This window comes from Podarcis erhardii (genome assembly GCF_964252035.2).
Source record: "Podarcis erhardii genome assembly, chromosome: 1".
NCBI classification, from domain to species: Eukaryota; Metazoa; Chordata; class Lepidosauria; order Squamata; family Lacertidae; genus Podarcis; species Podarcis erhardii.
Genome location: NC_138497.1, coordinates 129,226,611 through 129,254,340, shown reverse-complemented (window position 1 = coordinate 129,254,340; position 27,730 = coordinate 129,226,611). Strand labels below are relative to the sequence as shown.

The window sequence follows — 27,730 nt, the reverse complement described above, 5'->3', positions numbered from 1 at the left end:
GGGACCGAGCAACGGGAGCTCACCGTCGTGGGGATTCGAACTGCCGACCTTCTGATCGGCAAGTCCTAGGCTCTGTGGTTTAACCCACAGCACCACCAGTGTGCTTGATTTAGCCCTAAGTGTCAGATTGTGACAGTATTGCCCAATGGCTGAGCATGTCACAAACAGCGAGTCCCAGAATGCTTTGCAACTTGCAGGTTTCCAATGGCAGACAATATGGTTATAGTCTTTAAATGTGTTTTTGTTTGGGTGCAACCGAGTTTTGCTATTGTTACAGTTAAGTTGCTTTCGTTTTGAATCTTATTTGAACTTATTTCTTATTTCTTATTTTGATCTTATTTCTTACTGTTAAGCCACCTGGAGACGTTTATGTTACACGAAAGCATATAAATTCTGCAAATCAATACGGAAAGGATTAACTGAAGGTATACTGTTGGGCAGTGAGAGATTTTACTTTGAGGCTGTGAGAGATTTTACTTTCTTGGGCTCCATGATCACTGCAGATGGTGACAGCAGTCACGAAATTAAAAGACGCCTGCTCCTTGGGAGAAAAGCAATGACAAACCTAGACAGCATCTTAAAAAGCAGAGACATCACCTTGCCGACAAAGGGCCATATAATTAAAGCCATGGTTTTCCCAGTAGTGATGTATGGAAGTGAGAGCTGGACCATAAAGAAGGCTGATCGCCGAAGAATTGATGCTTTTGAATTATGGTGCTGAAGGAGACTTTTGAGAGTCCCATGGACTGCAAGAAGATCAAACCTCTCCATTCTGAAGGAAATCAGCCCTGAGTGCTCACTGGAAGGACAGATCCTGAAGCTGAGGCTCCAATACTTTGGCCACCTCATGAGAAGGGAAGACTCCCTGGAAAAGACCCTGATGTTGGGAAAGATGGAGGGCACAAGGAGAAGGGGACGACAGAGGACAAGATGGTTGGACAGTGTTTTCGAAGCTACCAGCATGAGTTTGACCAAACTGCGGGAGGCAGTGGAAGACAGGAGTGCCTGGCGTGCTTTGGTCCATGGGGTCACGAAGAGTCGGACACGACTAAACGACAACAATACTGTTGGGAAAACCACTGGTTTTGAAAAGGAATGAAGTTTGTTTCAGCGAAGCATTTTGTGCCCTCAGCTGGGATGGAAAGAAGTCCCCATTCAGCCACGATGCCCTGGGCTGGTCACTCTCAACATTACCTGCTTCACGGACGGGACCCAGAGGGTAATCTAGTTAATCTAGTTCAATCCCCTGCAATACAGGAATCTTTTGCCCAATGTGGGACTTGAACCCACAACTCCAAAATTTAAGAGTCCCATGCTCTACCAAGCTAAACTGCTCTCTACAGGAAAGGTGGGCTTGAAATGTGAAACTGTGGCTCTCCAAAATGTTGCTGCACTACAACTTCCATAATTTGTGGCCACTGTTTAGGGAAGTTCTTAACGTTTTAGGTTTTATTGTTTTTTAAGTCGTACCTCGGAAGGCAAACGGAATCCATTCCGGAAGGCCGTCTGACTTCCAAAACGTCCGGGAACGAAGGCGTGGCTTCCGATTGGCTGAAGGAAGCTCCTGCAGCCAATCGGAAGCCTCATCGGATGTTTGGGTTCCAAAGAACGTTTGCAAACCGGAACACTCACTTCCGGGTTTGTGGTGTTTGAGAGCAAAAGCGTTTGACTCGCAAGGCGTTCAGGATCTAAGGTACGACTGTATTCTGCTGGGAGCTGCCCAGAGTGGCTGGGGTATAAATTATTATTATTATTATTATTATTATTATTATTATTATTATTATTGCTGCTGCCATGCTGCCTCGGGCTGATGGGAACTGGAGTCAAACAACATCCAGAGGGCCATAGGATGCCCATTCCTTTACTAAATAAATCAATTGAAAGATGAGCACAAAGTCCTCAGCATGCTTATTTGGTAGGAATTCCTCTATGACTTCAGAGAGTTAAGATTACCAGTAAGCAGTCTAGGACTGCTAGCTCTAACCTACCCTATTGGAAGCTGGCCCTCTTCAAAATAATTTGAGTTTAGTCTCAGGCCTGCCTGAATATCCCAGATTGTGCAGCCTGACCCAATCTAGTCGTAATTTTTAAATAAATACAAATGGCATAAACCCACACAAGGGCTTTTGCTAATGCAAGAGGTTCCCCCTATTTCCTTGCAAGCCACCCAAAATTGGCTCTGGGAGAGTTAGAACCCCCAGAATAGCATCCGGGGAGAGGAGAGAAGGAATAATATTATCTGGCAAGCTGAAAAGCTTGGGCTGATGGAACAATTGCCACAGCACTGCGCTGCAAGAATGATGCATAGTTTGAGGCCACATCCATTAAGCATTTAAGGCACCCAATAATAAAAAGATGAGGAAGGGGAAAAGAATTTGAGAATTAAGATAGAACTGTAAAAAAAAGTTACATTGTATTAAAAATCCATTTATTTTTGTGTTCTGTACATATGAATGGGTCTTTCACAGACCATTTGAAGACAAAAAAAGTAAATAAAAACATAAATACATATATATATTCTTACAAAATGTCAGATTTACAAAATATACATCTTGTACTTTTTAGCTGGTCTTATTGTCTTAAAAACAAACAAACCAGGATCTCTGAACCAGGGAGACAAAACATACTGCAAAATTACTGGGGTGGGTTTTTTTCCTCTTTTGCTGCCTCATTCCCAAATACTATGCCCTGCACACACTCACCACCTCGACAACTTTCCCTTTCCAATACTTTCTATTTATTTAAAAACTTGGATCTCCGTTCATACATATAAAGAAGAAAGTTATTACAGCCATAGGAAGGGGAAATGGAAGCAGAGCTTGCTAAAAAACCTGCAGTTCTCCAATTAGTCTTTTGAGCAAAAATAAATTCAAACCCCTTAGGTTCACAGAAAGCTAAAAAAAAAAAGAAAGCCCCTTAATTTATCTATATATGAAAAGGACAATTTAACATAATTTAAGAGACTTGAGAGCACTGGAACATTTCAGAAAGGAACATGAAATGCTTCTGAAGTAAAACTTAATTTATTTTGCTCAATGGCTGTCTGGAGAATTTCACATAGGATGATGCTGTGCTGAAAACACCCTTTTCCCCTTTTTATTTCAGAAGACTTTCTATTTAACAAGGTTCAAGGAAAGAGACTGACGGCACCTTCCTACGCTGGTCTACTCAGAAGTATTCCTTACTCCCAGAATACAGCAAGGCAGACTCTGAACATGTATTTATTATGCTTTTTTTTTTTTTTAAGAACTGCCCAGTTTAGGAAGAAGAGAAACCAGCAGCTGCAGTTTACCATTCATTTAACAGCTTGAGCACAACCCAAAATTTTAGCTGATTGGGACATGTCATCATTCCCCATCAATGGGACTTAAGTTAGAGATGATTAATTACAGGCCACTCGGATCCTAAGCAAGCACTACTGCGTGGAACTTTTTTTTCCTGGTTATGTGCACGCAGGTTTGTGGCCTTATGACAACTTTTTGCTGGGTGGTGGTCAAGCACACAAAATTAACACATCCACTACAGAATAAGCCCCAGCGAACCCAGCAGAACTTATATCAGCGTAAAAATGGACAGGGGTGCACTGAAAATCTCGTTTCCGATAAAATCTATATTTCTCCATAATGATGGCCACAACCCAGCACAGAATTAGATATTTTAAAAAGAAACTATAACACTGATTTCAACGGGCTTTTAAAAGCACGTGAACAGAGAACGGGATTTAGGTCCGGGCTGATAAATATATTTCTGCTGCAGTTGTCGGTTTCAAAGTCTTTCCCCCTTTTTCAGGAAACTGCAGCCTTGTGACCAAGAGATATTATAATAACCGCCTGCCTTGCGTATTTTGATGTGGCCTGTTTTATCAAGTGTTCCAAATTAAAACTCCCATTTTTTTAAAAAAAACAGTGGGTGAGAGTCTCAGATTGAGTTAAACAGGAGAGCTTTCTGAAACTTCCCTCTTGTGTTCATAAAAGGAATGTGGACCTGCCTGAGCCAGGGAGCTCCATGGCTGAACCTCAACAAATTCTTTGTTAAGTTTCCCCATAAAAAACTGATCCCATGCTTATGCCTTGCCGCAGAGAAATACACTTTTGTTTCTCTTTTGTCTCAGCTAACAAAAGGGAAGAGGGTAAATCGCATTCTACTGAAAATCAACATGTCAATTCTTTTTTTCAGAATCCTACACAGAAAAGCTCCTCTCCTCCCCCACCCCAGCAAGATACCTTCTGCCAAAGCAGGGATTCATTTGGGGGGAAACTTTTAAAGCTGAAGTAGAGGAGAATTTTTCTCCCGCAGAGCCTATTTAACATGCATTAACTCAGGAGAGAAGTTTCACAGAGGTCAGTGAAACTTAACAGGGAAATCCTAAAGGGGTCTACTCAGAAGGAAGACCCAGTGGGGTCTTACTCACAAGTAAGTCTATATAGGATGCTAAAATCCCATGCACATACTTACTTGGGAGTAAGAGTCTTGAAATTAAAGGGATGGCTTTCTGAGTAAGTCATGCAGAGGATGGAACTGAAGATTGCTAAAGAAGTTTGCAGACAGAAGACACACAAAATAGAAGTACAGGGAGCAAGACTTCCAATTTGCAGCGTTGTCTGAGAAAAATAAAATCCGCCAGGATGCAGATGACAAAGGCTGTGAACCAGGACTCTGGATTTGGGGTGGGGGAGTTAGGAACTTCCAATCTGACAGCACATAAATCCACAAATGTGACCAATTTTGGGGGGGAGGGAATATATTGCTTTTCTCCCTTTCCTTTGCTGTCTCCCCAGCTTCTATCCTTGGCACAATCCCAACATTTCCCTTTGAACAGATACTGCAGCACTTTTTTAAAAAAGAAGGATGGGAAGTAAAGAAATTCTCACAGGGTTAAGAAATTTACTGTCCCGAGGAGCAGTCTTAAGAAGGACACTTAATCTTCAACTCTTCCACTTGGCCAGCCTGCAAGGCAAAACAAGCCAGCAACCATCTTTATCTTTGCGGTGGCAAGAAGAGGAGGCAGAGTTTGAAGGAAAACAGCTCGCGTCTCACCAGTTCCCTCTTTCCTTCTACAAGCAAGTCTTCTCCACAAGAAGCAAGAGAGCAGCTTTGGGGAGACAGCCTGCCTGGGACGGGTGCGAGGGGCGGAAGTGGCTCATACAGCCGTCTCCCCTTTGCTCCCGGTGCTGAGTCTGTGGTAGAAGCGGCGCCAGGACTGGAGGGTCTTGCCCGTCCAAATCCAGAAGCCGGTGGTGATGCCTACAACCATGGTCATGAGGTACTTGATGACAAAGACCGTGAAGTCGGGGCTCATGGGGGCCACGTTGGCAGGGCAATGGATGGCGTAGCTGTTGCAGGTCTGCAGCAGCCAGGTTGTCTCCCAGGTGTCCCGGAAGGCCTGTTCGTAGAAGTAGCAGGCCAGCACAATGGTGGCCGGCACCGTGTAGAGGACGCTGAAGACCCCGATCCTCACCATCAGCTTCTCCAGCTTCTCCGTCTTGGTGCCATCGTGCTTCATGATGGTCCTGATCCGGAAGAGCGACACAAAGCCGGCCAGCAGGAAGGAGGTGCCGATGAAGAGGTAGACGAAGAGCGGAGCCAAGACGAAGCCCCGCAGGGCGTCCACGCTGTAGATGCCCACGTAGCAGACCCCACTGAGAACATCTCCGTCCACCTGCCCCATGGCCAAGATGGTGATGGTCTTGATGGCCGGCACAGCCCAGGCGGCCAAGTGGAAGTATTGGGAGTTGGCCTCAATGGCTTCGTGGCCCCACTTCATGCCGGCCGCCAGGAACCAGGTGAGCGAGAGGATGACCCACCAGATGGAACTGGCCATGCCAAAGAAGTAGAGGATCATGAAGAGGATGGTGCAACCTTCCTTCTTGGTGCCCTGGACCACCGTGCGGTAGCCGTCCTCGGAGAAGCGTTCCACGCACACCACCTTGTCTTCCAGGACGAAGCCGGCCACGTACGCCACGGCCACCATGAAGTAGCACCCCGAGAGGAAGATGATGGGTCTCTCCGGGTAGCTGAAGCGCCTCATGTCCACCAAGTAGGTCAGCACGGTGAAGAGGGTAGAGGCGCAACACAGCACGGACCAGATGCCCACCAGCAGGCGGGCAAAGCGGACTTCCGCCTCTTTGAAGTACATCAGCCCGTGGGGCAGGCCCGGCTCACAGGGGGCGCCACAGTCCCTCTCGCCCAGGAAGCGGTAGCCCAGGTAAGGGGGCACCTTGAGCTGGCGGGGGCAGGAGAAAGCGGAGCTGGAGGGGGGCAGAGGGTGCGACGGGGGGTCGGGCAGAGGGGGAGCGGGCGAGGAGGCGGCGGCGGGCGGGTAGCCGCCCCCGGGGGCGCCGCCGCCCGTCCCCCCCGAGGTGTCCGAGGTGTTTTGGCCCACGCAGATCTCGTCGGCGCCCTGGACGGGGAAGTTCTCGCAGCGGAGGCGCTCGGGCCACTGGAAGCCGAACTTGTTCATGAGGGCCTCGCAGCCCTGGCGCGCCCTCTCGCAGAGCGAGCGGCACGGCGGGATGGCCCGCTCCAGGACGGTGCAGACGGGCGCGTACATGGAGCACAGGAAGAAGCGCAGCTCGGGCGAGCACTGCACTTTCACCAGCGGGTAGAACTGGTGCACCTCCAGGCCCGCGTCCTCCTGGCTCGTGTGGCCCAGCAGGTTGGGCAAGATGGTCTGGTTGTAGGCGATGTCCGTGCACAGAGGGATGGAGATGGGCTGGCAGAAGCCGTGGTCCGGCACCGAGATGCCCTTCTCGCCCTGGTAAGGCTGCGCGACGGCGCCCCGAGGGAGACCCCAGACCAGGGCGCACCAAGCCAAGGCCCACAGGCCCGCGGCAGGAGGAGGAGGAAGGGGCGCCGCCCGCCTCCCGCACGACGCCGCTCCCCGGCCCATGATCCGGCGCAGCGGCGGGCAGCCGAACACGCGCGCACCCGGGAGAGAAGCGCGGAGCACCAGGGAGGTCTGCGCAGCCTGGCGCCCAAGGCAAGAGCCGCCGGACCTCCGCGACTTTCCTCCAACGGGGCGAGCTGCAAAAGGGGTCAGGCGGCGGGGCTGGCTCGCTCTTGCAGCCTCCTGCTCTCGGGTGGGGGAGGCGGAGGGGCGGATCGCTCGCTCAGCCGGCTCTCCCGTTGATCGCTCGCCAAAGGGCTGTGCAGGGATCCGTCTGCGGAGCAGCCAGGACCGGGAAGCCTCTCCGCGTTTGCCTCGCCTCCGGAACGGGTCTTTCCAACACTCAAAACACACGCCTCGGTTTGTCCCAAAAGTACCTGGTTCCCAACGAAATCGCAAGGGCTCGAGTCTTTTTTACCCCGCCGCGCGAAATCAGTCCATGGGGTTTTTCTTCTTTTTTATATATAAAAAAGTTTCCTTGGAGGCGTTGGGTGCGGAAGAACAAGTCCTTGAGAAAGTCCCTCCGTGGCAATTTCCCCTGCTCTCCGTTCCTTTAAAAAAAAAAAATGCCTGGGATTTTAGGCTTCAGAGTTAAACGGATTACGATTGCTTCTCCCGCTTGATCCGCGCATTTTACTCCAGGGGCTTTTCAGGAATTTTTTAAAAATCCAATTACTGCGTGGTTCCTCCGCCCCGCGCTGACTCGGCTGGTTCTTCGCACGCTCTCGACACCCGGGTTTAAGAAGCAGCCGAACAGATCCCGCCGGCGCCCCCGCGTTTGGCAGATGCAAGCCGTCTCTCCGGCGGCTGGAGCGGGCGATGGAACGCCCCTTACAAAATGAGGAAGAGGCGGGGGAGCGGCAGAAAAGGGAAAGGACGCATTTATGCCCGAGCGTTCCATGGAACGCCGCCCCTTCCCCATTCACAAACCGAGCGGTGGGCGGGGCCACGCAACCCCAGCCCCTGCCAATGGCGCGGTCTGTTGTCTCCGCAGCTCTGCTTACGATTGGCTGGGAAGATAAAAGGGCTCTCAGGGGCGGGGAGGAATGTGGGCGGATCTCGGGCGGTGGGATTCCTTTGCTGAAAAGTTGAAAGAAACTTTCTCTGAGGCTTGAATGGACGGCGCGGGGGGCGGGGCGGTGGCGTTCAAAGAGAGCCCAGGCCGAGATCAGACCGGATGAGGTCACATCAGATGTGCAACGTTCCTGATGTTGTCCCGTTTCTTTCCCAGAAATGAATTTTTCCGAAAACACCACTGCTGCGTCCCTCCGCAAACGTCCCCTGCTGGGAGAGCACCCAGTAGGTAAGATAGGAACCCAGATTCCAGGTGGTCTGAAACGGCGTCCCGATTCCACGAGTCTTATTTGAACCCTGCTATTGAAAGGAGTGTGACTTATTTTATATGTAAGCGCTTTAAAGACCAGGATGTTAAACATATTAATTGTACACCCTTTGATTTTTAAAGGGAGAAAGGATAATTATCAAGAATTCTGCAGAGTATACAGATTTGAAGGGAAAATAAAAAAATTCCTTCCAGTAGCACCTTAAAGACCAACTAAGTTAGTTCTAAGTTAGTTGGTCTTTAAGGTGCTACTGGAAGGAATTTTTTTATTTTGTTTTGACTATGGCAGACCAACACGGCTACCTATCTATAACTGAAAAGATTTGAAGGGGTTTAGTTGCATAGCAGCTATGTCTCCTTGTAACGGTCCAAGTAATTATTTTGAGGGCAGTATATGTCCATCTGGGACGCGGGTGGTGCTGTGGGTTAAACCACAGAGCCTAGGACTTGCCGATCAGAAGGTTGGCGGTTCGAATCCCCGCGACGGGGCGAGCTCCCGTTGCTCAGTCCCAGCTCCTGCCAACCTAGCAGTTCGAAAGCACGTCAAAGTGCAAGTAGATAAATAGGTACCGCTCTGGCGGGAAGGTAAACGGCGTTTCCGTGCACTGCTCTGGTTTGCCAGAAGTGGCTTAGTCATGCTGGCCACATGACCCGGAAGCTGCACGCCGGCTCCCTTGACCAATAAAGCGAGATGAGTGCCGCAACCCCAGAGTCGGTCACAACTGGACCTAATGGTCAGGGGTCCCATTACCTTTACCTATGTCCATCTAAGGGAGAGGCCAGTGTACAGCACACAGCTTTACTGCCTACTCTTGAGTAGCCGTGAAACTCAATGGGAATACTTAGCACTTGTTTTCTGAGCGTTTTACTTGCGCAAAAATGTTATTCACACACCACAGCAGCTGCTCCTAAATGCATACACAGGCATTCATTCGGTTTAGTCGCTTCAGGACAGATTTAAATCTGAATGCTCTGAATTGTGCAACTTCAACGGGAATTCTTTTTTTAATCACATTTTTTATGGCCGGGACATTTCCCTTCTCATAACACAAACACAACTTTTAAAATGCACTAAAGTTCAATGTTTAAAGAAGTTGTGTTAAACTCCCCCCCCAAAAAGAAAAAGCGAAAAGTTGACATCATATTAAAGGGTGGAGCTGGTGTCTCATGAACTCCAGTAAGCACTTTTATCTCAGAAATAAATCTCAGGAATTTACTCCCCAGTTAGTGTGTAGCTCACGGCTTTAATTAATCTGAAGCAAGCAGTACAGGCTAGGGTAGTTGAATTCGAGGAAAAGGTGCCAGGAAGATTTTCCGGACCCAGGACACTGTATGTGGATTGGGTTCCCTTCACCTCTCACAAAAAGAGGATTCAGATTTGCATTATAGTTTTAATTCACAAGGACTAGAAACTTACTTTTTTTAAAGATGGGTGGAGCTCAGAGTCTGATTTCCTTTGTTGGCTCTGGCTCTGGTATAGCAGTACCCCCCTCTCTGCCCCACACCTCTGGTTTCAGGGACTCAATAATAATGCAGTTTTTCTTTTCATTCCATACCAATGAATTGGTGGGAAAGGCTTTCCCATACACTCTATTCACTTCTATGGAGGGCGGGGGAAGGGCTGCCGTCAAGAGCAGCCTTAGGGACGAAGGCCAACGGTCCCTTCTGCTGTTTACAGCAAGATGCAGACGACAAATGGCCAAATTGAGTCTGTTTGAGTTCACCCTTCCCATAAGCTGCTGTCCTAACCATATTTCCTAGAGTGGAATTAAGGAACCCGTTTCAGTGAATCAGAGCGCTTACGAGTAGGCGTGTTGTTTTTTAGGCTATACTACGGTGCTGTGGGTTAAACCACAGAGCCTAGAACTTGCCGTTCAGAAGGTCGGCGGTTTGAATCCCCACGACGGGGTGAGCTCCCGTTGCTCGGTCCCTGCTCCTGCCAACCTAGCAGTTTGAAAGCACGTCAAAGTGCAAGTAGATAAATAGGTACCGCTTTGGCGGGAAGGTAAACGGCGTTTCCATGTGCTGCTTTGGTTCGCTAGAAGCGGCTTAGTCATGCTGGCCACATGACCTGGAAGCTGTACGCCGCCTCCCTCGGCCAATAAAGCGAGATGAGCGCTGCAACCCCAGAGTCGGTCACAACTGGACCTAATGGTTAGGGGTCCCTTTACCTTTACCTAGCATAAATGACAATAGTATATTCCAGGGACGTCCAACTTCCAGGGGACTGCGATCTACTCACACGATTAAAATCTGTTTCAGGTCAAGGTTGTTGACCTGACTCACGTTTTAGGGAGTCCCTTTACCTTTACCTTACTTTGGAGATCTGAAAAACTTGGCTTTTCACGGTCTGCCCAATATTGGATAAATTCTGGTTCTGGGGTATGGAAGGAAGCAAAATTCGCTTGTGGGTTCCAGTGTGAGTGTGGTTAAGGAACTGCAGTTGTTAGGCACTCACATCTGACTTCTGTTTCACCCTCTTGGCTTGGTAAGAAGGGCAGGGAAATAACTCTTGGAACAACAACATTTATAAAACACACACACCACACACACCCAGAACAAAACATCATATACGCTTACCGGTAAGTAAGTAGCTGCTTAACCTCAGCAACTAAAACTTCCCACCACAACAGCAACAGAGTTTCTGGAAAACACTTGAGTCTATTTCATGAGTCTTCAGGGAAAGGAAGTTATGTCTGGACATAACCTCTGGGAAGCGTCAAGTGATCCGCAATGTTTTAACATCATGGCTCAGTTTTGCTGTTTTGATTTTGTTTTCAATTTTTTTATTAGTTTTCACAACATTATAAACAAACAAACACATAAGACAAACAAACATAAATCATAGCCTTATTGAATATTACACTTATTAACATTGTTAAGTGACTTCCTCGCTTCCCCTTCGTTAAATTTCATTGCATATCCTTTTAACGGTTTTCCAAACCACAGTTCTTATAAAATTTAACTTAAACATTAACATCCTTAGATCTTCACATTATGAAATTAAACATAATAATTCATCACTTAACATAAATAAAATGCTAAACCAATTAAGTATCTGCAAGCTGTTTTCAGTTAATTTAACTTAACATATTTAACTAAGTAATCATTAAATTTAATCCACTCTTCCTGATACTCCTCCTCCTTCTTTTCGCGGACTCTTCTGGTTAGGTTGGCTAGCTCCGAAAAATCCCTCAACTTCATCTGCCATTCTTCTATTGTTTTAATTCTTGGGTTTTCCTCTTTTTAGCTAACAAGGTACGAGCAGCAGTTGTGGCATACAAACATAATTTAACATCTTTCTTGGGCAATTCCAAACCTGTTATTCCAAGAAGAAAGGCTTCTGGTTTCTTTATAAATGTAGATTTCAACATTTTTTTCAATTCATTATAAATCTTTTCCCAGAAATCTTTCACCTTGGGACAGGTCCACCACATATGATAAAAGGTTCCTTCCTTTTGGGTTAAGAAGTGCTGTTGACACACACTTGCCATCTTTCCTACTCATTTATTTGGTATTTATTTGTTTCTTTTTGTTAAAAAAACAGCAACTTAAAAAAAAAAAAATCACAACAAGCCTGTGAAGTAGGGTAGACTAAAAAGCTGAGACTTGCCTGTGGGTACCCAGCAAGTTTCAAAGCACACCCATACCCAACTTGTCTAGACCAGGGTTTCCCCCAAACTTGGGTCTCCAGCTGTTCTGGGACTACAATTCCCATCATCCCTGACCACTGGTCCTGCTAGCTAGGGATGATGGGAGTTGTAGTCCAAAAAGAGCTGGAGGCCCAAGTTTGGGAAACCCTGGTCTAGACTTTGGACACTATGTCAGCCTCGTAAATAAACCCATAGAAGTTACTAGATGGCAGATTGCTTTTTCCTTTCTGCAGCAGCCCGCTGCTGAACGCTGGATTTTCCTCCTCTAGCAGCCTACTTGCTTCTGTGCTGGGTACAGAATTATAATAGAAACATAGAATTGTAGAATTGTATAGCTTGAAGGGTCATCTAGTCCAACCCCCTGGAATTCAGGAATCCTGCCTGGGTGGGCCCGAACCACCAACCTTTTAGTTAACAGCAAGATGCACCGACCCATTGCGCCAGCTGTGGACAGAGTGGTCCATTGCTCCTGCATAGCAGCCTGCTTAGCATCCAATTCTATGTGGGGCTACCTTTGAAGGTGACCCGGAAACTACAACTAATCCAGAATGCGGCAGCTAGACTGGTGACTGGGAGCGGCCGCCGAGACCATATAACACCGGTCTTGAAAGACCTACATTGGCTCCCAGTACGTTTCCGAGCACAATTCAAAGTGTTGGTGCTGACCTTTAAAGCCCTAAACGGCCTCGGTCCAGTATATCTGAAGGAGCTTCTCCTCCCCCATTGTTCTGCCTGGACACTGAGGTCCAGCTCCGAGGGCCTTCTAGCGGTTCCCTCACTGCGAGAGGCCAAGTTACAGGGAACCAGGCAGGTAAAGGAACCCCGGACCATTAGGTCCAGTCGTGACCGACTCTGAGGTTGCGGCGCTCATCTCGCTTTATTGGCCGAGGGAGCCAGTGTACAGCTTCCGGGTCATGTGGCCAGCAGGACTAAGCCGCTTCTGGCGAACCAGAGCAGCGCACGGAAACGCTGTTTACCTTTCCGCCGGAGCGATACCTATTTATCTACTTGCACTTTGAGGTGCTTTCGAACTGCTAGGTTGTCAGGAGCAGGGACCGAGCGACGGGAGCTCACCCCGTCGTGGGGATTCGAACCGCCGACCTTCTGATCTGCAAGTCCTAGGTTCTGTGGTTTAACCCACAGCGCCACCCACATCCCATTTTAATGTTTAACAGGTTATTGTATTTTAGGTTTCTGTTCGCAGCCGCCTAGAGTGTCTGGGGAAACCCAGCCAGATGGGTGGGGTATAAATAATAAATTATTATTATTATTATTATTATTATTATTATTATTATTATATAACTCCTTCTCTCCTAGGGCTCCCAGGCCAGTTCTTAAGGGTAATAAGGCTTTCATCGCACCATAGATCTGTTCCAGCATCCATAACGCCCGAGAAATTCCGCCCTTCCATGTAAGATTTTCATCTGTCACTCTCTGGTTCCCCTTTCAATCAAACTTTTTTTGGACAAGTACCAAAGACGGGGTCTTTTCTGCAGCCGCCACCACCATGCTATAGAATTCCCGATTTGGGGAAATCTAGCTAGGCCTCTCCATCTCTTTGTGCTTTTGAAAAGTGTATTTATTTAGGAACATCTTTTATCAATCCTTATAGCTTCTCTCTCTTGTTCCAGATAGATAGAAAATTGTAAACCTCTTTTATCTGTAGATCTCAGGATGGTCCACAGCATAAAAATACAAGATAAAAACACCACATAAAATACATAGTTAAACAAGAACAAAACAAACCAATAAACCTCCCTTCCCACATCTCCACCCCCCCCAAAACCCACATTTATAAGGGGTATAACATGTTAACATGCCCTTTGTGGCTTAGGGCCCTCATATTTATGGGACCGCCTCTCCTGATATGCCCCACAGAGGACCTTAAGGCCTTTTGACCTTTAAAGCCCTCGTATTTATGGGACCGCCTCTCCTGGTATGCCCCGCAGAGGACCTTAAGTCAGATTATCCTCCACCAGGGCCAGGGCCTTCTCAGTGATGGCTCCGACCTGGTGGAATGCTCTGCCCCATGAGACCAGGGCCCTGCAGGATTTACCGGTAACTTCCTTCCACAGGGCCTGTAAGACAGAGCTATTCTGCCTGGCTTTCAATTTGAACTTAGCCCGATCTTTTATTCCCCTTCCTTCCCTCCCCCTCCCCTTTTTATGAAGATTACCCACTATGGGATCCCACAGCTAATTCTCCTCTGGTCTCCTCGCTGGCCCAAATAGGACTAATTTAGCCAGCTAAATGTTTATTGAATGGATTTCCTCCCTAAATTGATTTTTGATTTTTGAATTCTGAATTTATTGTTATTCACATTTTATACTGTATTTTATGCTGTTTTTGGTTGCATCCATTAAGTGTTTTAAATTTGTTGTTAGTCTCCCTGAGCCCGGTTTCTGAACCGGGAAGGGCAGGGTATAAATAAAAAAATATTATTATTATGTTAGTCAGCCAAAGGTCTGGAGTAGCAGTTTTGTATAATGAAGTATATAATGAAGGTGGACACAAATGGGGAGCCACTGCAGAAAAGGCCCCGTTCTCATGTTGCCACCTTCTAGACCTCATGTAGAGGAGGCACATGAGGCTGTTTATGAGAAATCTTTCTAAAAGGAAGGGTGCAAACAGCCCATTCTTCTGCCAGGTAACCAGGTACAGAATTGGAGCTTCAATAAATATAGATCGGTATGTTAGGCAAGCTGAATCCACTAGCAGTATTCTTAAATAAAAAAAGGGGGGGGGTAAAGGTTGGGGTAAAGGCTAACATCCCTTTGCAGGGAACGTTCACCCAAATAGTGATGCGAAATCATTGCAGACTCCCACCCACACAATTCTATTTTTGCCTGCCCCAATTGACATGCCGCAATATATTTTTAATGTAGCAGGATTTGACTTGCTTCTGGGCTGAGTGCGGAGAGAGAGAAAAAGCCTTGGCCTTTTTTAATTGCAGGACTCTGAGACACAGCCTTTGTCTGTGGTTAAGCAGGGTTAGTTTTCTTTTTTAAGAAAAAAACACAAGTATTTTCACGCAGCCACAGAGCGCTTAAGTCATGCAAACCCATTTTACCAGAGTTACCACCAGTGACATATCAAGGATGAGGTCTTCCAACTCATCCATTGTGTTTAACTTCATTCAGTCCCTGAGAGTATTCGCTTCAGCAGAAGCTCTGGAGGGATTAGGCTGAACCATGCAATATCTGTCATCTCTGCCTGCGCAGATGCCTTATCTCTATTTGCATTTCTGTTAAAACGTGTGAGGCACAATCCTAGGCATGTCTGCTGGGAACTGAGTTCAAGGGGCTTAGCCCTAGGTAAATGGGTATAAGATTACTGTGATAGCTCAGTCGGTAGACTCTTAATCTCAGGACTGTGGAACAATCTGAGGGAAGCCAAAGAGGGGTGTAACATCATAGGACATGGGCAAGAATTGTGTGGTGTCTGGGTGGGTGGGGAGGGGACCGAGCATCATAAAGGTAAAAGGACCCCAACCATTAGGTCCAGTTGTAGCCAACTCTGGGGTTGCGGTGCTCATCTTGCTTTACTGGCCGAGGGAGCCGGCGTACAGCTTCTGGGTCATGTGGCCAGCATGATTAAGCTGCTTCTGGTGAACCAGAGCAGCGCACAGAAACACCGTTTACCTTTCCGCTGGAACGGTACCTATTTATCTACTTGCACTTTGACGTGTTTTCGAATTGCTAGGTTGGCAGGAGCTGGGACCGAGCAACGGGAGCTCACCCGAACCACCGACCTTCTGATCAGCAAGTCCTAGGCTCTGTGGTTTAAACCACCACGCTACCCGCTTCCCAGTGGTACAATACAGCATCTTAAAAAGCAGAGACATCACCTTGCCAACAAAGGTCCGTATAGTTAAAGCCATGGTTTCCCCAGTAGTGATGTATGGAAGTGAGAGCTGGACCATAAAGAAGGCTGATCACCGAAGAATTGATGCTTTTGAATCATGGTGCTGGAGGGAGACTCTTGAGAGTCCCATGGACTGCAAGAAGATCAAACCTCTCCATTCTGAAGGAAATCAGCCCTGAGTGCTCACTGGAAGGACAGATCGTGAAGCTGAGGCTCCAAGACTTTGGCCACCTCATGAGAAGAGAAGACTCCCTGGAAAAGACCCTGATGTTGGGAAAGATGGAGGGCACAAGGAGAAGGGGATGACAGAGGACGAGATGGTTGGACAGTGTTCTCAAAGCTACCAACATGAGTTTGACCAAACTGCGGGAGGCAGTGGAAGACAGGAGTGCCTGGCGTGCTCTGGTCCACGGGGTCATGAAGAGTTGGACATGACTAAACAACTAAACAACAACAACAAATGGTACCCATATGGACAGAGACTGGTAATCCCACTTTTAAGAATGAGCAGGAGAGCATTGTCTTGCCAGGACAATGAACCCTCGTGGGGATCCTTTGCGCATAAAGGTAGGACCATTTTTTCCTCTTAACCAACCAACTAGAGATTTTGAATTTGCTGGACTTTTCCAGTGAAGCAGGTTATAAACATGACCGCAGAGGCATCTGCAGGTGAAGATTCTAGCATTTTTAATTGGCAATGTACAGAAAATACTGTTGGCTCAATCTGTGGGAAACTTCTTCCAAGAATAGAAAACAAAGACCTTGACTGATGAGTTCAAGAAAAGTTGAAAAACATGTAAAAACTGCACAGTTAATGAAGAAAAGGAAATGCGTCCTGTCCCCCCCCCCACCCACCCAAGAAGCTCATTCCTCTCCCACTTTACAGATAGGTAGCCGTGTTGGTCTGCCATAGTCAAAACAAAATAAAAAATTCCTTCCAGTAGCACCTTAAAGACCAACTAAGTTAGTTCTTGGTATGAGCTTTCGTGTGTGTCTTGGTATGAGCTTTCGTGTGTATCTGAAGAAGTGTGCATGCACACAAAAGCTCATACCAAGAACTAACTTAGTTGGTCTTTAAGGTGCTACTGGAAGGAATTTTTTTATTTTGTTCTCTCCCACTTTGCCAGGGACCTCTGCTTAAAAGAGCTAGTTGGAATCCTTAAGGCACCAGACTGCCACTCTGGTAGTAGTAGTAGTAGTAGTAATAGTAATAATAATAATAAATTTATTATTTATACCCCACCCAGCTGTCTTGCTTTCCCCAGCCACTCTGGGCGGCTTCCAACAAAATGTTAAAATACAGTGGTCTGTGAAACATTAAAAGCTTCCCTAAACAGGGCTGCCTTCAGATGTCTTCTAAAAGTCTGCTAGTTGTTCTTCTCTTTGACATATGGTGGGAGGGCATTCCACAGGGAGGGCGCCACTACCGAGAAGGCCCTCTGCCTGGTTCCCTGTAACTTGGCTTCTTGCAGCGAGGGAACCGCCAGGAGGCCCTTAGCGTTGGACCTCAGTGTCCGGGCAGAACGATGGGAGTGGAGACGCTCCTTCAGGTTAGGTATTGGTCAAAAAGGAATTTCCCCAGATAAGATGAGGGAGGTTTTCCCTCTTTCCTCTTTCCTTGCAGTTACTTCGTGGCATGACTTATTCATGACACAAGGCTGTCCATGATAGGAAAATTACAATGTAGCTGCTGTTAATTAACGGCCTCATCAGCTTAAAGTGAGAAGGTTAATGAATTGGGATGCATTTGGATTGGCTGGTATCTTTAATGAAAACAATTAAGATTGAGTGCATTTTGAGATGCAGAATATGTGTTCTTTTTTTCCTTCTTTTTTAAAAAGCCTGCAACTTTAAGACCTTGGATGGTTGAATATTTGAGGGGGGTAAAGCCTGGCATAATAGATGCACCTGTATTGAACAATTATTTGAAGGCCAGCATTTGCACTTTTAAGATTCTGAGAAATCGATTACCTGGAGTTATTGCCTGCCAATCTGGGATTCTGTAAGTGCCCATAAAAATAACCCCGAGAAAGTAAGGCCTATCGCATCTTTCCCTTTGATCTTGTGCCTCATGCAGAAATGCAGTATGTGTTGTCGCATCTAAGCCTTTCAATAAAACTAAAGTGTGTTCGTTTTTAAAGTCTATTCGTTATCCATACACAAGGGAAACCCTCCTGTACCACTTGGTTCACACACGCATTTTCAAAACTTGATGACTCCAGCAACGAGCGAGGACTCAGCCAGTATAATAGACCCTCCAAGTGTCCCTGTTTTCCAGGGACTTCCCTGATATAGAGAAGCTGTCACAGTTTCTGATTTGATCCTGGAATGTCCTGCTTTTCCTTAGAAGTTCCCTGTTTTCATTGGAGAAATGTTGGAGGGTGTCAGGGAACTGACATCAGAGCGAGAGGTGGAGGCAAGGCTCCAAAACGATGCAGGAGAGGGGACCAGCAAGGGGGAAGGAATTCAGCGTAACACCAGTGGAGAAGAAAACGAGATGGAGGATTTGGAGACAGGGCTCCAAGACCCTTCACCAGAGACTAGTGGGGAAAGCGCTGACACGCCTCTGCCTTCCCCTTACTTGCGCAGACAAGTTCCGCGCAGGGAAAGTAGGAGGAGACTGGCGTCAAACAGCTCTTATGCTGGAAGAGGTTCAAGAAACGCCCACTGACGGATTCTGCAAGCAACTGACCGGCCACGGAGTGTGGGCTGTCAGCCAAGGCATGGTGAACCAAGCAATCTAACTGAGAGTGAAGGCAACTTACGCACAAGTAACCCCCTTACAACCATTACAGAGGGTATGGAGTTATCTGACCCCTGAGCCATCTGAAGGCAATCCTGTATAGGAAATGTGTGTTTTTTAATGTTTTATTATTATTATTTATATATTGGAAGCCACGCAGAGTGGCTGGAGCAACCCAGTAAGATGTATGGGGTATAAAAAGTAAAATTATCATTATGGCATGGGACGTCCCTATTTTCATCGGAGAAATGTTGGAGGGGATGGTATAGACGATGCTGAACTAATGGACCAATGGTTTGCTTCAGTATAAGGCTGTCTGCACGCGATAGTACCTTCAAAGTGCATTCAAAACACATTATTTCCCTTAAAGAATTCCGGGCAGTGGGCACAGCCTAAGGCAGTTTCTTCCTATGTTGCTTCCTAAATACCCATGCCACGGACATCGCAAACACCCTACAATCTAGCTCCAGCTGAGTTGACCTCTGCCTCTTCCAACCACTACAGGACTACTCAAGAACCAGTTTGGCCTGAGGGGAGAAGAAATATTGCTTTCAAAAGGTGTTTCCCCCTTGTAGTTTATATTCTAATTTATGCTTCTTGTTTTAGGGCTTGCACTCACGCAACTTTTATATGCCTGTTGTCTTTGTCCATGGAGTTTTCTTGACAGGGATACTGGAGTGGTTTGCCGGTTCCTGCTCCAGGTGGATCACGTTTGGTCAAAACTCTCCACTATGACCTGTCCATCTTGGGTGGCCCTGCTTGCCATAGCTCATAGCTTCTCTGAGTTATTCAAGCCCCTTCGCCAAGGCAAGAAAAGCAATGACAAACCTAGACAGCATCTTAAAAAACAGAGACATCACCTTGCCAACAAAGGTCCATATAGTTAAAGCTATGGTTTTCCCAGTAGTGATGTATGGAAGTGAGAGCTGGACCATAAAGAAGGTTGATCGCCGAAGAATTGATGCTTTTGAATCATGGTCCTGGAGGAGACTCTTGAGAGTCCCATGGACTGCAAGAAGATCAAACCTCTCCATTCTGAAGGAAATCAGCCCTGAGTGCTCACTGGAAGGACAGATCCTGAAGCTGAGGCTCCAATACTTTGGCCACCTCATGAGAAGAGAAGGCTCCCTGGAAAAGACCCTGATGTTGGGAAAGATGGAGGGCACAAGGAGAAGGGGACGACAGAGGACGAGATGGTTGGACATTAGTTTGACCAGCATGAGTTTGACCAAACTGCGGGAGGCAGTGGAAGACAGGAGTGCTTGGCGTGCTCTGGTCCATGGGGTCACGAAGAGTCGGACATGACTAAACGACTAAACAACAACAACAACGACACTTACACAACAGGATTTCCTATTCTTTCTCCCTGCAGATCCCCTGTATACTTCAAAATGTGCTCTAATAATTGGTCACAGTGTCAGATTAGGACCAGGGAGACCCAGGTTCAAATTCCCACTCATCCATGAAGCTCGCTGGGGGACCTTGGGGCAAGCGCAATCTCTGTTTACAGGGTGGTTTGCAGGATAAAATGGGGAAGGAGAGAATCTTGTTTACCAGCTTGAGCTTCTCGGAGGAGATAACACGAATGGCAGTTGGAGTCCACAAGATCTGGACGGGACCATGTTGGCTATCCCAGCAAGAGTAGTATGAAATTCTATTCTAAGTATCTGTGGAGCTTTGGTTCAAGTAAACTGATTTTATAGAAATGGTAGGTTTCTGTTTAGCAGTCCTTAATCCAATTGTTAAATTCCTTTCCACAGGAAAGGGAATCTGCAGCTCAACAGTGACTCTGCAAGCCCTCAGGTGATGTTTTTCAGAGAACCTGCTTCAAGATTTGCAAGTTACAATTACCCTTTATTTCCCAGGCTTCCCCTCTATACAAAGCCTTGCAGAGAGTGGCTGTCCTGGGTGATTATCACTGTTTATTGTGGCACTTAAGTTAAAACTTTTCTCCCTCCCCAGATTTATCTGAAACCTGTCTATCAGTTGGTTTACCTTGAGCTAAACCTCATCTCCCCATATCTTCACTTCTAACATTTCATGCGTTATACGCGTCACACAAGGTGGCATAAAAGCACAAAGCAAACTTTCTGACTCCCTTGATGTAACTTAGGTGGTTTTAGATGTGCGAGCGCATAAGCTCGCGGATCGGTGTTTCTTAGAGACAGCTCTAACCATGTTATTGCACTTTGAGAAAGGAGTAAATATTGTTTCTCGTTTGAATTCTAACGTGCGGGGAGAGTAGCATTGGTACTTCATAGGCGGAAAGATAACAAAGGTCCAATTTTCTTTTTTTCTTTGTTAAAATAAATTTTATTAGTATTTTCCACACAACAACAACACGAAAAATATCGAAAAATAGCAATACACAACACACAAAAACCAACATTCGAAAAACTAAAAAAGCAACAACTAAAAAAACCCCAACAAATCCATATCTTACAAGTTAATAATATAAACACTATAAAAACAAGAACAAAACATTGACTTCCACCAATCCCACAGCACCTCCTTTATCTCTCATTGTGTCTCCCTGTTTTCCTTATCATCTCTATCCTAACATCTAGATATAAATCCCTCTTTCTTATCCTTTCACTTCACAAGGTTGTTCCAGACTCAGCCAGATTTCTGTCCTTGAACCTTGACTTTTGAGGTATTCATTTAGGCACTCCCATTCTTTTTTCACTTCACTTTTTGGTTTTTGTCTTATTATGTCTGTCAATTTGGCTAATTCTAAGTATTCTGAAAGATTACATAACCCCTAGTGGGTAACTGATTCTTTTTCGAATTCTTAGCCAAGCCACCAGAATTCTTGCTGCAGACGTTGCGTATAAGAAAATTTTAGTTTTGTCTTTCGGAATATCATCATTTAAAATTCCTAAAAGGAATGCCTCTGGCCTTTTACTATATGATATTCTTAATATTTTATTTATTTCTTCGTGGATCCAAGGTCCAATGTTCCTGCTTGCTACCCACCTCCAAGGACCAGACATGATAAACTGATTGATAAAAGAGATGGGAGAAAATAGGAAAGCAATATTGCATGGGATGCACTTCCACACAGCGAGGGGCCTATATCTTAGACGCCTTGTGAATGACTAAAATGACTGCTGGCCTGCAAAGCAATCTGCCAAAGGATTGGGACAGGGCGGAACAGGCTCAGTGCCTGCAATATTTAGTTACATGGAGGCATTTATTTGGAAATGTGCAACACAGAGGACGGATGGCGTGACAGAGACGTGTCTCTGAATTCTAGAAATAAAGCAGGAAGAAATTAACGTGGCTCCTCTGTTAAGTTGTGGGTGAACATACCAGACGACACAGCGATTCTTCAAACAGCTCTTGTTTATTCACAGGCCCAGAACAGAACTGAACTGAAGGGTTCAGCCAGCCTGCTTATATAGAGCTCCACTACAATGCAACAGTAACAACTTTCTGTAGCTATCCAATCACTGACCGTCACTTTCAATTCCTTATTTGCATATGTGGACCTGAGTGAAAACTATCTACAGTATCCCCCTGCTGGCCCAGGGTGAGAACTTCAGTACATAACATCCTCGGCACTAAGCGTGTAGGCAAAACCTGTGGCTCGCCAGCTCCGCCGTATCTCAGGATGGCGTTTCTGAGGCCTGTATGGAAAGATATTATGTTCACCCTTGATGGGAAGATGGAGAGAGAGGTAGCAGCCCCGGGAAACCCAGGCTCGTGGGCTGGTTGTCGAGGAGCAAGGAGTCAAGGCGGCGTATCCTTCCTGTATACCTGAAGGAGCGTCTCCACCCCCATCGTTCAGCCCGGACACTGAGATCCAGCGCCGAGGGCCTTCTGGCGGTTCCCTCATTGCGAGAAGCCAAGTTACAGGGAACCAGGCAGAGGGCCTTCTCAGTAGTGGCACCCTCCCTGTGGAACACCCTCCCTTCAGATGTGAAGGAAATAAGCAGCTATCCTATCTTTAAAAGACATCTGAAGGCAGCCCTGTTGAGGGAAGTTTTTAATACTTAATGCTGTACTGTTTTTAACACTTGATTGGGAGCCGCCCAGAATGGCTGGGGAAACTCAGCCAGATGGGCGGGGTATAAATAATAAATTATTATAGAATTATTATAAATTGTACACCTTGGTTCAAAATTACCTGGTAGGCTTTGCGCTGTGCGTGGCTTCTTTCTAAAGCCTTCTTGTGTAGCCTCTATGTGTGGGGGTTGAGGGGGGGGGGTATGGGGCACACACTGAATTCTCCTTGGAGGCTGTTCTGTTGCCTGGCAGAACCAAAGAAACAGTTTATCGATGCTTGATTAAAATTCATAGGCGCCAAGGAGGAACAGGTTAATCGGTTGAAGAATTTGACTCCAAAAAGCTGAAAGGAAAAGAGCTGTCATTTGATATGGTGTTTTCAAAGCGTCTTAAGGACTCTGTAAGCTGTGTTTACAAAATCTCTCCTTAACCCTTCTCCCACTGAAGAATTGCTTAGATTTCCAGGGCTGGCTACAGTTAGGGGTTGCAGGGAGCTTCTCAAAGTGACTATCTCAAAATTTTTCTGTAAAGAAAAGCAACTAGCATTAAATTCTTTTGACTTGCTCCTACATGGCTGGCAGCAGAAAACAAAAATTTTCGCTTCTGGGTCCACGTGGAAGGAGAAAGAGGTACGTATTTGGAGCTCTTCCTTTTTGGGGGGTGATTTTGCATGGAGGCATAGCTGTCAGCTTACAGATTTGAAAATAAGGGACCAGCAGCCTCGAAAATAAGGGATCAGCAGCCAAAATAAAGGATTTTGGCTTAGCTTATACAGAAATCCGCCACTCATGGAGCCATGCTGCTTTGGCTGCCACTGACTGTGTTTTGTAGGGGGCTGGACTAGATGATCCTAAGGGTCTACAACTCCGACCAAAGAAGAGGGGCAGACAAAACTGATGAACGACGTCCAGATGGCAAAGCTTACAGGCACAATTCGAAACCAGGAAGAGGTCCTCTTTAATAAAGAATGGGGAAAGTTTATAATTTAGTTGAAAAGCTATTGTAAAGAGTTACATACATTGGTAGGATTGACAGAAAACTTGTAGTAAAAATGTGAACTATGGATGGACAAATGATTCATAAAAATAGAGTTATGAAAGGGATGCAGAGGGGGAAATCACAACATTAACGTGCTGCACTGGTTGGCTAAGCAGCACGTTGGGACTGCCGTCGTCCTGGCGCTGGATCTCAGTGTCCAGGCTGAACGATGGAGGTGGAGACGCTCCTTCAGGTATACTGAACCAAGGCCGTTTAGGGCTTTAAAGGTCAGCACCAACACTTTGAATTGTGCATTGCAGGGGGTTGGACTAGATGGCCCTGGGAAGTCCCTTCCAACTCTATGATTCTCTGTGTGAGTGGTGAGATATTGAGGCTGCGCAGCATGAATCTGACCACATGGTCCTTCAGTGGATTGATGGAGTCCAAGTCACTGGAAGCTACTTGAAATATACTCTGAGTTGAGAGTGGATTTCATGCTCTTTCTTCAGCTCATAGTGGTGAGGAGGAATGGAAGTTCCCCCAGAATGTCTGCTTTATATACATTATTTACACAATGGGCCCCACGTGATTGGCTAATTCCAGGATTCTCCCATAGGCCAATCAGGTTGCGGATTCCCTTCCACCTGGAGCTGGATTGGGTGGCTCCTGTGGACCAATCAGACTGCTGCATTCTGGATCCTATTGTTCTAGGACCAATCAGACTGCTCCATTCTGGACCCTATTATTCTAGGACCAGACTGTTGCATTCTGGATCCTATTGTTCTAGGACCAATCAGACTGCTGCATTCCGAATCCTATTGTTCTAGGACCAATCAGACTGCTGCATTTTCGATCCTATTCAACTCAGTACATAACACTGCTCCATTAGGGGGAGTTGGACAGTGCCCCAACTTAAGTTCGTCCTCAGCCAGTCCCCAGCTGCCTGACCTCAAATTTACATCTAGTGTAGCCTTTGCAGAACTCAACAGGAGAGAGAAAGAGGTCAGAACTCAAATTAATTGCCTCTGTCGTTGGCTCTGTTGCCACCTACTGTTGGTCCTCCTGCCTTCCGCCCTACCACTCGCACCAGCCATCACCAGTTCAAGGGGCTGCCTTTTTGACGCGTTGACTGTAAGCTAAGCGGATTGCTTGAATCGCAGGCTCCTAGTTTCTGACGACAGGCCTTTCCTGAAATATTAATAGTCCTCTGGAAGAGTGAATTTAGAGGCAGCCCGACGAATGCGAAGGATAGAATCAGAACTCCGGTTCCTGTGACCCCTAGGAGACCGTGTTTGTGTTTTTCTACGAGCAAAACACTATTTGTGTCTCCTTGTCAGTCTCTCTTTGCAGCTGCCAATAATGGGCGTCGCAGCGCGGCTGAAATCGCTTTGCTTATTTCCCTCGTGAGCACTGGGAAATAACACTTTCAAGTTATTGCCCCGTTATTGATACTCTGGTGGGATGGAGAGCCTTCTCTGCTTAATTACGTGGCTGATATTTAAGGCTCTTCCCCTCCGACTGCCTTGCCTGGCAGTGTGTGGCATCTGATGCTAATTACAAAACTGCAGAGGTTTATTCCGATCCCATGCAGGCGGCTCCACGTGGACAGGTGGTGTGATGTACAGACTTGTAGCTCCCGCTCACGAAGGCTTAAACAAAAAACAAAAAAATATCTTTATGTGTTGCACTGCTTGCCTAAAAAGAAAAAGGCTCCTGTGAACAGGTACTGGAATACATTTTTTATTCTATTTTTTCGGGGGCCAGAAACAATAATTGGAAGCATATGTGGAGCTGCGCATTGCTTCAGAAGAAGAATGTACTGGGGGTTGCCAGGAGTATTCTGTGGAAACACACCGCTGGATCTCAAATGGGCTTCAGCTGCAAATAAAAATCCCCGTGCACAAGCTAAAATGGAAGGAGCCTCACATTATTTCTGCAGGGTTGAAAGTGGCGAATATCAAAGGCAATTAAAAGTTGAGGATGGAATTCAGTTCAGCCCTTAAAATGTCCCCGTATTGCAAACTACTGTTTGAGAGAAGATTACTTGGCTTGCTTCAGACTGCAGAGCTCAAATGACATACAGGAAGTGAGCCCCTGCAGGAGTATCTGATGACAGGATCCGTATCAGCATCCTTGTAATGCCCATGGGTGTCATTTGACTTGGCCGACACTGGTGTTACTTTGAGCAGGAAGGCCCGGGTTTTCATTTTTTAAAAAATATAATTTTTATTAGTTTTTTTTAACATATCATTTTCAACAGTAATTAAACAGACTTTTACATCTTATTCAAATTTTTGACTTCCATCAATCCTGTCTGAAAATTTTCCAGTCTAATCTCTTAGTATGCATTTCTTATTTTCCTTATTACATTTCAAACTCATAACCAATATCTCTATTTTTTTCTACATTGTAACACTTCATATATTTCTCCTTACAAAACTTCTTGCAGTCCTACTAGTGTGATTTGTTGATGACAGTTGCTCTTCTAATAATTCATATACTTCTTCCAATTTTCTGTAAATCTCTGGTCCCACAGGTTTTGAATCCTTCCTGTCATTTTGTCCTGATATTTCTGATATTTAGTACTGAAAAGACAGAAAAGGAGTCATGGTGAAACGGATACCAAGATATCTATGACAAATCAGGAAAGGATCTCCTGGTAGGAAATGTGAAATTGGGCTCCTTCCTTCCTGACCTACAAGCTATGACTGACAGGTGAGCTTAGAGGAGCCATATGGACAAGAATCCCGAAGACCTAAATGGCAGAAGGGAAATCTACACGGGGCAGTGATTCGAAACCAGATCCCCAAGGCACAAACTGGCTGGGGAGGGATGAATGACTGCTGCCAAATCTCATTCCAACCATAATTTTGTCCATGGCTTTCAAGTAGCCAAAGCAGTTCTCTCAGAACTAGACCAGAAATTGGACTGTGACTGAATGATAATGAATGGCCTCAATATTCATACGACAGGAAGGGCCTTAGCTCAGTGGTAGAGCATCTGATTTGTGAGAGACTTCTGGGAAAAGATTTATAATGAATTGAAAAAAATGTTGAAATCTACATTTATAAAGAAACCAGAGGCCTTTCTTCTTGGAATAACAGGTTTGGAATTGCCCAAGAAAGATGTTAAATTATTTTTGTATGCCACAACTGCTGCTCGTATTTTGTTAGCTAAAAAGTGGAAAATCCAAGAATTACCAAAGATAGAAGAATGGCAGATGAAGATGAGGGATTTTTCGGAGCTAGCCGACCTAACCGGAAGAGTCCAGGACCAGAAGGAGGAGGAGTACCAGGAAGAATGGATTAAATTTAATGATTACTTAGTTGAATATGTTAAGTCAAATTAACTGAAAACAGCTTGCAGATACTTAATTGGCGTAGGATTTTATTTATGTTAAGTGATGAATTAATATGTTTAATTTCATAATGTGAAGAATGTTAATGTTCAAGTTGAATTTTATAAGAACTGTGATTTGGAAAACCGTTAAAAGGATATGCAATGAAATTCAACCAAGGGGAAGCGAGGAAGTCACTTAACAATGTTAATAATTTTCAATAAGGCTATGATTTATGTTCGTTTGTCTTGTGTGTTTGTTTGTTTGTTTATAATATTGTGAAAACCAATAAATTTTTTGGGGGAAAAAAAGGTAGAGCATCTGATTCGCGTGCAGAAAAACTCAGGTTCAATCCCAGGCAATATCAGGGGTCAGGCTGGAAGACTTGTCTACAATCCTGGGGAGGCTCTGCCAGCGGTTGTGGTTGGCAGAGTGGTTCTGCAGGTCCCTGGGAGGGGGAAGGCGGGCGTGGTGCAAACACTGACAGAACTGAGTCGCCTCTGCCTTGGCCCTCTCCCTCCTGGTAACTTGAAGAGTTGCTTGTGATGGGAGCTGTCAGGGACTGACTGGATGAGGAAGAGTGGTGGGAGCCCCCCCCCCCACCCTGGGAGGACACAGAAGAAGACGACTTAGATCCCGGATCCTGGTGGCAGGACACAGAAGAGCAGTCTGCAATTCCCAGGCACTGGTTTCCAGAAGCGTTGAGTTTTCTTAGAATCTGTAAGAAAAGTGGGCAAGTAAATGTATGTATGAGAGACAGATAAAAAATATGAGAGACAGAATAAAAAGGCAGAGACACCACCTTGCCGACAAAGGTCCGTATAGTTAAAGCTATGGTTTTCCCAGTAGTGATGTATAGAAGTGAGAGCTGGACCATAAAGAAGGCTGATCACCAAAGAATTGATGCTTTTGAATTCTG

The 27,730-nt window shown here is 46.0% G+C and overlaps 1 protein-coding gene across 1 annotated transcript; it reads right to left on the bottom strand.

Annotated features, from left to right (window-relative positions):
* Positions 1 to 3,900: 3,900 nt before the first annotated feature.
* FZD7 (frizzled class receptor 7) lies at positions 3,901 to 7,011 on the bottom strand. Its single transcript, XM_081880129.1, has one exon. It carries the CDS (start codon positions 6,887 to 6,889, stop codon positions 5,141 to 5,143), a length of 1,749 nt encoding a protein of 582 aa, XP_081736255.1. The 5' UTR covers positions 6,890 to 7,011; the 3' UTR covers positions 3,901 to 5,140.
* Positions 7,012 to 27,730: the final 20,719 nt, after the last annotated feature.